We start from the raw sequence: 12089 nt of genomic DNA, 5'->3' as shown, positions 1-12089 counted from the left end.
TGGAGATAGGAGAAATGGTTAGAATCTCAGAGGAACAAAAGCTGCTGGGGCAAGTAAGAGAAGAAGTTTTTATTTACAAAACAAAACCAAGATCATATTGATCCTGTTCCATATGCAGATGTGTTATAAGTATATTATTATGTATTAATATGTATTAACTAGTTTAATAGTATAAGTACTATTAACTCATTTAATGCAATGAAGTGAGCATTATTAAAAGGAAAAGTAGCTACAAAGAGGTGAAATAACTTGTACATGATTATATGTAGTGAGTAGCAGAACTATAATTCTTACCTCTACAATCTACTATATACAATGACCGGAGCTGCGCTGATCTGAATCCAGGAGCCAGGAGCTTCCTCTGGGTCTCCCACATGGGTGCAGGGGCCCAAGGACTTGGGCCATTTCTACTGCTTTCCCAGGCCATAGCAGAGGGCTGGATTAGAAGAGGAGCAGCTGGGACTAGAACTGGCACCCATATGGGATGCTTCAGGCCAGGGTGTTAACCTGCTGCACCCCAGTGCCGGCCCCCAGGTTATTAGCTTTCAATGTGGGTCTCCAGGATGGAGACCTGGAAAGGAATCTGAAATAGGGGTGTGGGGAAATAAGCAGATGGGAAGAAGTAGAGTTCCAGAAGTCCAGAGTCTATCTCTAGGACACGTTTTGAAGATACTGGTGTTAGTGCCTTCCAGCCAAAAACCACCAGGGACATACCTGTAGTTGAGCAGTTTGGGCTTATAACTCTTTACAGCTACATAAAATAAACACCTAGGGAACTAAAGGCACTTCAATAAACATGTTAGAGCCTATGGCAGTTTTGAGGTTTCAGTCGTGTTTCAAGGAAGATCCAGGGAAGTAGCGATCTGCACCAGGTTTGGCACTGTTAGTGGAGATGATTCTGTGTGGGTATCTAAATAAACCTTACCTCCAGGGAGGGTAGACTAGAGCAAGGCTGAAGCTATAAATAGTCAAGAAGTTACAGTCTCGCATATTCATCAGTATAGAAGGGCATTTGGTATTTTGTGAGTGGCAGTGAGCTTCTTTTGTCTGTGCTTAGACAAAATTATACTGTGGGCTGGCGACACGGCTTAATAGGCTAATCCTCCACCTGTGGCGCTAGCACCCCGGGTTCTAGTCCCGGTTGGGGCGCCAGTTCTGTCCCAGTTGCTCCTCTTCCTGTCCAGCTCTCTGCTGTGGCCCAGGAAGGCAGTGGAGGATGGCCCAAGTACTTGGGCCCTGCACCCCATGGGAGACCAGGAGAAACACCTGGCTCCTGGCTTCGGATCAGCGTGGTGCACCGGCCACAGCGCGCCGGCCGCAGCGCTCCAGCCACAGCAGCCATGGGGGTGGGGGTGAACCAACAGAAAAAGGAAGACCTTTCTCTCTGTCTCTATCTCTCACTGTTCACTCTGCCTGTCCAAAAAAAAAAAAAAAAAATCATGCTGTGGACCTCATAGTCCCTGAGGGACCTTGTCTGATGCTGGTGTGCAGGCAACAGGAGTGGACAAGTAAATATTACATTTTCTACTTATCATTCTTAAAAATTAGTACTTTTATGTTTTATAATGACAACAATTTATTAGTTCTGTGAGGTGTAAACAGCAGGATAGCACACTTTAGTTATGAGCGTGGGGCCAGCCTCAAACACCACCAAGGTCTATTTGCGTTAGACCAGATCCTGATGCTGAGGGCGCTTTCTTCTTTCTCCTTGAAATCCCCATGCAGTGCTTCAGGGTCTCATTTAGAATCTACAGAATGGTAGGTTTCTGCTGAACACCTGCACTCCTCAGAGCTGTTGATTCTTAATATTGTGCAGAAATATTGTGAGGCTGCATGGCCTCAAAAATCTTGCTTCTGGGTTGATTACCAGAAAGAACTTGGGGTTACGAGTGTTAATGTCTAAATTAGATTCTATGCCCTTTCCTTTGGACAAGTTACCTGGCTATTTTCTGCTTTGATTTCTTTATCTGGATATAATGACAGATGATAATAATAATGGCTTACAAGGCATCACTGTTGTAAGCACTTTATATATATAAACTTATTGAATTCTCACAACAATCCAGTGAGGTGGATTCTATTTGTGTCTTACAGATCAAGAAATTGAGCATAGAAAGATTAAGTGACATGACAAGGGCCACTGTTAGAATTTTCAGAATAGGGGCAGCTTCAACACATGTGGGTGGCAGGAGCCCAAGTACTTAGGCTGCCATCCACTGCCTTCCCAGGCATTATTAGCAAGGAGCTGGATTGGAAGTGAAGCAGCCAGTACTTGAACTGGTGCTCATATGGGATGCTGGCATCATAGTGCAGTGGAGTTCCAGGCGTGAAACTGTGGATGGAAGCGCGCGCGCTCTCTCTCTCTCAGCCTTTCAAATAAATTAATAAATCTTTTTTTTAAAAAAACTCAGAATAGACAGGCATGTGTCTTAGCTGGAGTTGCTATAACAAAATATCATGGACTAGGTAGCCTAAACAACAGAATCTTACTTTCTCCCAATTATGAAGACGCAGATCAAGGTGCCAGCAAGGTCAGGGCCATCTTTCCTACATGGTGGGAGCAAGGAAAAAAAAAATTCTTCTCTTGTGATAAAGTCACAATCCTATCTGTTTAGGGCTCCACCCTATGACCTCATTTAACCTTAATCACTTCCTGAAGACACATTCTCTTGTTACAGTCACTGTGGGGGTGGGGTGGGAGGCAGGGATATATTTCAACCCCTAGCACAGTGAGACCACAGAATCTCATGGTGAGGGGAAAAAGCATGATTTTAGGGTAAGGTAACAAATAGCATATAACTATCAGCAGTAAGAAGGGCTCAGTGTATCTTAGGAGCTGTAATTTGAGGTGCATACACAGGGGTGTGCAGACAAGCAAGATGTGGAAGTACATATTATAATTTCTACTTATATTTATCACCGCTGTAAAAGTTGGTATTTTAAAATATTTTATAATGTCTAATTTACTAGTATAGAAATTAATATCTATCATTTAAAAATATACAAATGGAATGTGTGAACATCCCAACATTTTTTGCTGAGTGCGTGTATGTAACGGAAACCTGGGGTGGGAAAACTCCCTGCATTCAAACAGGCACCAGAGATAGCTGAAGATCCAAGCAGTTTTTTTGTTTTGTTTTGTTTCAAAGATTTATTTATTTTATTTGAAAGTCGGAGTTACACAGAGAGAAAAGGAGAGGCAGAGAGAGAGAGGTCTTCCATTTGCTGGTTCACTCCCTAGTTGGCTGCAATGGCTGGAGCTGTGCCCATCCAAAGCCAGGAGCCAGGAGCCAGGAGCTTCCTCCTGGTCTCCCATGCCGGTGCAGGGGCCCAAGCACTTGGGCCATCTTCCACCCAAGCAGTTTTTAACATTGGCAGGCTCAGCTGGAATCATTTCCCGAGAAGTAAGCATCAACCTCAAGTTTCTTACAATATTTATAGGTTCATCAGCATCATACCTTAGCTGTAACAGAACTGGTGAGTTTAAATTGCAGCCAACATGACTTAGAACCATACTTCCAATGTTTTCAAGGTTTGTGTTGGGGAGGGGATTCCGTTTTTCTTTCTTTGTCTCTGGCTGCAACCATATTTCCTCTACATGTGAACACGGGTCAAGGATGGACACCACAATGTCCCTGTCTCAAAAAGTTACAATGTATGAAGGACAGAAAAAAAATTTTTAAAGATGTTTTATTTATTTTGAAACTCAGAGTTACACAGAGAGAAGGAGAGATGGAAGGGGGGGCGGAGGGAAGAAGCGGGGGAGTGGGGGGGGAGAGGGGGAGAGAGAGAGGGAGAGGGAGAGAGAGAGAGAGATAATCTTCCATCTCCCAGAGATGGCTACAATAGCCTGGACCAGGACAAAGCCAGGAGCCAGGAGATTCATCTCGATCTCCCACGTGGGAGGCAGGGTCTCAAGGACTTGAACCATCTTCCAGTGCTTTTCCCAGGGCATTAGCAGGGAGCTGGATCAGCAATGGAGCAGCCCAGATACCAATTGATTATTAGCTTGGACACAACGCTGGCCCCAGAAAATTAATTGTTTTTAAAGTATAAATAATGGATCGCATCACGGATCAAGTCACGATTATTTGTCATCGAGTATGCTCTAGAAATAGTAACTGTGTTAGGAGAAGCCACCTGCTCTGTTCCGTCACAGGCTGAGGACCACCTTGCTCCGGCTGACTACTGTGGGCCGAAACCTCCGAGCTGAGGCATCTGGGGCGCAACTCTCCGGGCCGGTAAGGCAGCAGCAGAAGGTGGGGTGGCAGCAGCACCCCTCGACAAATCGGCTCCAAGGACAGACCCAGCGCGTGGGCCGCTCTGCTCCGCGCCGCGCCCCGTCTCGCGCCCATGGGGAACCCCGACAGCTCCACACCGCTGGTGCGCAGGTGCCGGAGAAACCCAGGAAGGGTGAGGCACGGAGCCATTTCCCGGACTCCGCTAAACCCTGGGAGGGAACGCCCTGCCTGCCATGCCTTCTTTATTTTATTCCGTCCTCCACTCTGTTGTGTTCATTTGTACTCACTCCCTGCTTTCTACCTTAAACGGGCTATCAGATTAAAGATTTTTCAATACACCTGGCGCACGTGTTGCTACGGAATCAGCAAGTGGGCTCCGGGCCGCAGGTCTGGAAAAGAGAAAACATTGAGTGAGGGGTCCGGGTCCGTCTACTGTGTGTCTGGGCGACATGGACAGAGTCAGGTTTCCAGAACAAGTTGTGGTTCTTAGCGTTATGGGAAAGTGGACACCTTTGAAACCATGATCAACTGTAAGGCTCTTCTTACAAGAAAATGCACCTCCACACAGTGCTTGCATACAATTTCCAAGGGTTCAGAGTTTCCCAAGCCCATTGCTGAAGTCTAGGCCTAGATGACAGGTTGTAAATGATCTGAGTCAGGTGCCTTTTCTCTTCTTTTGGCTGAGTTTGAGGTCAAACCCAATGTTGTGTCTCCAGAGTAACAGCGCCCCCCATTCCCATGGACCTCAATCAGCAATGAGTATCCTAGATGATGTAAAGTTAGACACAGTATTCTATTCAAATACCCTTATCTTATTGATAAGTACTCATTTATTTTGTTTGGTATACTAGATAGCCTATGTTCAACCCTGTACTCCAGACAACAAACCTTTGCAAAAACAGCTATAAGGAGAGAAAAAAAATGAATGAGTATAAATTTCAGTTCCATGTAACAATTCAGCCTTTTTGGGCACTGATTGTGCACCAGGCACTAGAAAGAGAGACATACTAGGGGGCAGTCAAGTGGTGCAGCAGTGAACATGCTACATGGGACTCCCACATTCCCTATCAGAGTGCCTGTGTCCAAGGCCCAGCTCTGCTTCTGACTCCAGCTTGCTGCGAATGCACACCTTGGGAAGCAGCAGGTCACAGTTCAAGTAGTTGTGTTACGGGTGAAACTTCGGTGGAGAAAATATTATTACTTCAGTTCTTTGTCTCACATGGAAGTTTCCAAGCGGACAAGCAGAGCGATTTAAAAGCAAGTTTTATTAGAGTCTGAGATCTCCAGCCAGAGTGGCAAAGAAGGGGCCTTCCAAGAGAGGAAGTTTCGGGAAGAAAAAAAACTTGACATTCAGTTACAAGAGGGGGAACAAAGCCCATTAAAAGGCCTGATTTACAATCTTTCACCCAATCTGGCTTGCTCTTGATAAAACAAAGAGCCATCTGTAGGGTGGGATACTGCCTTGCTATTCTCATGATAAGGTTGGAAGCTCTCAAGGAGCAAGCAGGCGATCTTTTTCATCTTGCTAAAGATAGCTTTTAGGAGAAGAAAGCATTTGCACCCTCAGTTTCCACTGGGCCCGCCCTGACTGCCTGTTAACCTGGCTGACTCCTCACAGTTGTGTCTCTGCCACCCTGTGGGAGATCTGGATGCAGTTCTGGGCTGCTGGCTTCAGTGTGGCCCAGTCTGGCTGTTGTGGGCATTTGGGGTATGGAGGGAGTGAACCAGCATGTGGAAGATCTCCCTGTGTCCCTTTCAAATAAAGTGAAAATAAATACAAACTTAAAAAAAATGCATTCAACACACAAGCCCTGCCCTGAACGAGCCTGCACCATTTTTATTTTATTTTATTTTTTTGCCATTTATTCTCCCTCATTGAGTCTTGTTCTGCCAACTGATGAAATCTGCAGTTCTGCGCCACCGTAAAGGGAACCTCTTGTCTGGGGCTAGTTGTACAAAGATTTCCCACAGGCCTGTAGGCTCCTTACATCCAGCGCTTGCATACCCAACCTCAGACTTTGGTATTCTGGAGGACACGGTTGTTAAAATCACATCTTGATTTTTTATTAAAGAATTTTATTTATTCATTTGAAAGGTAGAGTTACAGACAGTGAGAGGGAGACACAGAGAGAGGACTTCCAACCACTGGTTCATTCCCCAAATGGCCATAATAGCTGGAGCTGGGCTGCTCCGAAGCCAGGAGCCAGGAGCTTCTGCTGGTCGCCCACATGGGTACAGGGGCCCAAGGACTTGGGCCATCCTCTGTTGCTTTCCCAGGCTACAGCAGAGAGCTGGATTAGAAGAGCAGCAAGGACTAGAACTGGCACCCATATGAGACATCACTATGCCACAGCACTGGCCTGTATTTAATTTTTTTTGAAAGACAGGGTTATAGAGAAAGAAAGAAAGATTCTATCCGCTGCTTTACTCCCCACATAGCTTCAACAGCCGGGACAGGGCCAGGGGGAAGCCATGAGCCTGGAACTTCTTCCAGGGCCCCCACGTGGCTGCAGGAACCCAAGCACCTGGACCATCTTCCACCGCTTTAGCAGGCGTATTAACAGCGTGCAGGATTAGAAGTGGAGCAGCTGTGGACTCCAACCAGCTGGCATTAAGTGGTAGCAGCTTAACCCACTGCACCAAGACACCAGCCCCTAGAATCACATCTTCTGCCTAACCTTTCAGGGCCAAGGGACAGGCGGAGCTACACAGCCCCTCCCACGTTCAAGGACCATGTGACAAATGAAAAAAACAGGGGTGAAATCACCAGTGAACCCAGCGAACCGTGAGTTCTTTCCATTTACCCCAGGCTCTTACTCCCGCAGCTTTAATTGGAAATCCATCATTCAGGGAACAAGTGAATGTAGGTGAGTTAGAGCCTTTCCAATATAATTAGGGTGAAAGCCAACCCCAGGTCAAACTCCAACTTAATTGCTTACAAATGGAAAACAAATATCTGTTCTCTGAAAGAAGGAAAAAGAAGATCCTTTCCTGAGATGAAGCTGTTCCCTCCCTTTCGCTTTATACTATTACCACTTAGGTTATAATTCATTTATAGTTCTATTTAAAATGTGGAAGAGTATCCTCCACACATAGCAAAATTATGACTGCTATATGTGTGAGAGCCCAGTTCTAAGTCCCTATCACAACCATTTTGAATTCTCATTTTTGTGCCTAATGTGCCTAGCAGTGTACTTTCTTTCAGCAAATCATACTTTTGGCTAAATTCATTGGTCTGTGCATGCCTAACAGTGCCCACATTATAGCCAACAATGCTGTGCAAGCAGAAGAGTCACCCGCATCTCCTGAGAAGGTGGGGTCCAAAGAAGAACATCTTGCACAGAGAAGCTCACTGGAGAGTGCCCAGAAGGCCACAGAACTTCGGTGAGCACGTGGCATTCTGTGCCTCAAACCGTAATGAACTGAAAAAGTGGGAGACCCTTATTTGTGCCTTGCTTTTTCTCAGGGGAAAGAGATCGTTCCGGATTAAATTCAGTCTGAGAAGTAGACCTGGAGGCCTTAGTAGGTTAAGAAATGGATTAATCTAAAGGGAATGCTTGAGTGTAATCAAAGATTTGCTACTTCACTTCCTGGAGGGAAAACTACTTCAACTTCATCCACAAATAGGAGTGCTCAGCCCTTGCTGTGCCTCAGTTTCTGGAGAACTTTGTTTCATCAACTGTTTTTTAGTTTCACGGGGCAATTGAGCAGGAAATAGAGTTCTTGAATACCCTCTGCTTCCATACATGTGTGGCCTCCCCCACAATCAGCATCCCATACCAGCCTGGTGCATTGGTTACGGTTGATGAACCCCCCCAGACACATCATTATCACCCAAAGCCAGTTTACAGTTAGGGCTTTGACAAATGCATCATGACATGGATCCACCGTTGTGTGGTCACAGAGTGGTTTTGCTGCCCTAGAAGTCCTTTGTGCTCCACCGACTCATGTCTCCTTCCCCCTTCCCCTTGGCAACCTCTGACCTTTTTACCATCTCCATAATTTTGCCTTTTCCAGAATGTCATGTGGTTGGAATCATAGATTACATAGCTTTTTCATACTGGCTTCTTTCACTTAGTAACATGCATTTAAGCTTCCTCCATGAATTTTCATGTCTTGATAGTTCATTTCTTTTTAGTGCTGAATGGCATTGCTTTGTCCAAATGCACCACAGTTTATCTATCCATTCACCTAAGGAAGAACATCTTGGTTCCTGCCAAATTTAGGTCATTAGGAATAAAGCTGTTATAAACCTCATGTACACGTTTTTGTGTGGACAGAAGTTTCCCACCTGGAGACCTTTAAAATCACAGATGCCTGGGCCCTACCCCCAGAAATAGCCTTTTAGTAATTTGAAGTAGAGTCCAGGCAGGGTCAGTTGAAAAGTTTCTGCAGGTGATTCTAATGAGCAGCAAGGCAAGGAATCGCTGAGCCCAGGGCCTCCCCAGTGTCTCCTTCAAACAATAAAGAAAATGTGATCTCTTAGGTTCAGAAATATTAATCTTCCTTCCTGTCCCCTGACTAGATCCACGGCTCCCTGGTTTCTTTAAAGACACAAAAGGTTAGACCTTGCTGGACTTAGCAGGGATTCTAGGAAACTGAGCACCATAGTTTTTGAAAAAGTTATGTCTTGTCAGAATACAGACTTTAAGGCCAGGGGTCTTTCTATCAGACCTCAGCTGTGTGAGGGCAGACAGCAGAAAGCAGCTCATTTAGCCGAGCTTACAAACACTGCCTGGTGTGCTGTGGGGGAGAGGGGAAGGCAAGAGACCAGAACGAGATGTTCTTACTGGTGCACAGTCAGGGGGAAGGGGCTTCGCTCCCGCATTCTCAGGGCGCTTGAGCACCTTGTTTTCTCGGCAGAGCTTCCATTAAGGAGAACGTGGAGCTGATTCGACTTAAAAAGCTCTTACATGAAAGGAGTACCTTGTTGGCAGTGACAAAAGCACAGTTAGCAGACGTACAGGAGGTGAGTTGCCATCATCAGCTGTGCTGTCTTGGGAGAAAGGAGGGAGAAATCCAGTGTGTTAAGAGACTACTGTTATTTTCTTCACTTTTACATTTAAGAGATGACAATTCAGAGGATGGGTTACTTATCTAAGATCACACAACTTACAGGCGTTATTGAGATCCAAGCCTTGCAACTTTGAGTCCATTCTTTTCCCAGTATTTCTGAGAAAAAGGGTCAAGATCTGCCTACCCAGGTGGAATTAAGTGGAGTTAATGTGCAGGTCATTAAATTGGGAAACCAAGAGCAGTCCAGGGGAAGAAGGGGAAGGGAAAGCAACGGAACCCAGCCTTGACTGAACCCTGTCTAGGTGCTCTACTGTGCTCTAGACACTTTGAGTCACGGCCTTAGTTAAGCCTGTAACGACACTCAGGGCAAGTACCTTCAGGGCACGAGGGAACTGGGTCTCGAGGAACACTCACTCAGGTCACACAAATAGCAAGGGGGCAGAGTAGGATCAAGTCCCAGCTGGCACCAGGGCTCTTGCTCACACCTTGGAAACTAATATCTGGATGGTGGAAATAAGGATTCAAAGGTCTAAGTGATGGGTTGGCCAGCGCTGTGGCTCACTAGGCTAATCCTCTGCCTGCAGCGCCAGCATCTTGGGTTCTAGTCCCAGTCGGGGCGCTGGATTCTGTTCGGTTGCTCCTCTTCCAGGCAAGCTCTCTGCTGTGGCCAGGGAGTGCAGTGGAGGATGGCCCAAGTGCTTGGGCCCTGCACCCGCAAGGATGACCAGGAAGAAGCACCTGGCTCCTGGTGCCGGATTGGTGCAGCACCGGCTGTAGTGGCCATTTTGGGGGGTGAAAGAACGGAAGGAAGACCTTTCTGTCTAACTCTGCCTGTCAAAAAAAAAAAAAGTAATGGGTCAGTGCCATTGTTTTATGGAGCAAATATATTTATTGAGTGCTAGGAACCATGCAAAGCACTGGGGTACAAAGATAAGATGACAGCTCTTGCCTTCAAGGAACTAAAGGAGAGAATACCAGGTGACTAATACAGCCTTCCATAGGCAGGGTATAAGGGACACAAGAGTCCAGAGGTACCTGAGCAGAGTAGGTGACTACTGCAGGGGCCCAGAGGAAGCAGGTGGAGGTCCTGATAAGGCAATGAGAGGCCTGCAGAGGAAGAGATGGGGGAAGGCTCCGGAAGTTGAAGAATGGGCTTTCTCACTACAGGGGAAGGAGTAAGGGACAGAGACATGACCGGTGACTCCGGTTTTCTCCTTTGGTTGATGAGACGATGGTGGTGTCAGGCACTGAGGTTGGGTCCAGCTACTTTTAACATTGTACATGGTACGTCCACTCCGATACAGGCTATAGCATCTTGATGGGACCAGACCTATGCTTTGCAAAGATTTACGCATATACTTGAGTCTTGATCTGACTGATTCTAGTAGCATTTACAGAATGTGGAAATATGGGAAAGATGAATTTAAAGTTGTATTGGCAAATGGCTATTTTTGCAGAATTGGATTTTTAAAAAAATTCATCTCCATTTCTGCATTGTATTAAAGGAAAAAAGAAGGGCCGGCACCATGGCTCACTTGGCTGGTCCTCCGCCTGTGGCGCCGGAATCCCATATGGGCCTCGGGTTCTGATCCCTGTTGCTCCTCTTCCAGTCCAGCTCTCTGCTGTGGTCCAGGAAGGCAGTGGAGGATGGCCCAAGTGCTTGGGTGGCTGCACCTGTGTGGGAGACTGAGCGGGGGTGGGGGAAAGCGCCTGGCTTCTGGCTTTGGATCGGCCTAGCTCCGGCCTTAGCGGCCATTTTGGGGGTGTACCAATGGAGGGAAGACCTTTCTCTGTCTCTCCCTCTCACTGTCTATAACTCTACCTGTCAAATAAAAAAAAATTGAATTTCCTTACCTTTGTTAGTCATGGTAAACACTGGTAAAGATGACTAACATGGTGAATTCTTTACTACTTTTTAAAATGTAGATTTGACTATTTGTTTTCCTTTCACTTTTCTAGTTAATGCCTTTTCATACAGATGCTAAAATAATTTTACATTCTCTTAGTCCCTTGGTGGTAAAATAGTGTCCACTTTGCAGTCTCCTGGGCTGGGTTAGAGTTCTGCCTCTGCCTCTTGGTAGCTATGTCATTCTCAGCAACTGACTTAGTTCTCGGAGCTTTGGTCTTCTCTAAAGTTTAGATAATAATACCTATGTCCCAAACTTGCTGCAAGAGTTAACTGAGGTGATACAGATGAAATAATGAAGCATATAATGAAAAAACATGTAGCAGTAATTGATCAACTAGTAGTCGCGTTGATTATTGTTTTCTCTGAAACTGGAAAGCTTTTTTTTGACAGGCAGAGTTCATTTCTAAAGCATACTGCATAACAGAGAATGTTTAGTTTGAGATTAAATATTTTTCTTAGCTAATCTACTAAAGACCATGAAAATCTGAATAAATGACCCTTTATTCTTTTTAAAGAAGTGATGTGATTTTGCTGATGTGATTGTGCAGTCATTGTAAACAGTTACACAAATTGGCATGGCTTGTGGGATTTTTTTATACTGTCTTTTAAAACATTAAACATTTGTGTTATATCAATAAACATCATACATCATGAAATTGCTAAAAAAGTAAAATAATTCTTTCTTTCTTCCAGGCATATGAAACCTTGCTCCAGAAGGTACTTAAGAATGATTGAGTCTGTTTCTTTAAGAGGTTTTTGTCTTTCTTTTTTAAGATTTATTTAATTTATTTGAAAGGCAGAGGTAGAGAGAGAAGAGACAGAGACAGATCTTCCATTTCCAGCTCACTCCCCAAGTGGCTGCAATGGCCTGGCTGAAGCCAGGAGACAGGAGCTTCTTCTAGGTCTCCCACATTGGTGAAGGG

The 12089-nt window shown here is 45.4% G+C and overlaps 1 protein-coding gene across 4 annotated transcripts in view; it reads left to right on the top strand.

Annotated features, from left to right (window-relative positions):
* The window catches only part of RPGRIP1 (RPGR interacting protein 1), a 91861-nt gene that overhangs the window by 22764 nt on the left and 57008 nt on the right, over positions 1–12089 (top strand). Inside the window, exons 5-9 of one of the 4 annotated variants that reach the window (XM_089309962.1) lie at positions 4160–4413; positions 6927–7026; positions 7494–7625; positions 9105–9210; positions 11860–11883. In XM_089309962.1, the coding sequence (XP_089166088.1) occupies positions 4160–4413; positions 6927–7026; positions 7494–7625; positions 9105–9210; positions 11860–11883 (616 nt within the window). The other 3 variants (XM_089309965.1, XM_089309964.1, XM_089309963.1) reach the window with 3 other exon arrangements.

The sequence above is a fragment of the Oryctolagus cuniculus genome, chromosome 12 (assembly GCF_051225735.1).
Source record: "Oryctolagus cuniculus isolate XC-2025 breed Fujian yellow rabbit chromosome 12, ASM5122573v1, whole genome shotgun sequence".
NCBI classification, from domain to species: domain Eukaryota; kingdom Metazoa; phylum Chordata; class Mammalia; order Lagomorpha; family Leporidae; genus Oryctolagus; species Oryctolagus cuniculus.
The sequence above is the reverse complement of the archived record's forward strand: the minus strand, read 5'-3'. Positions and strand labels throughout refer to the sequence as shown.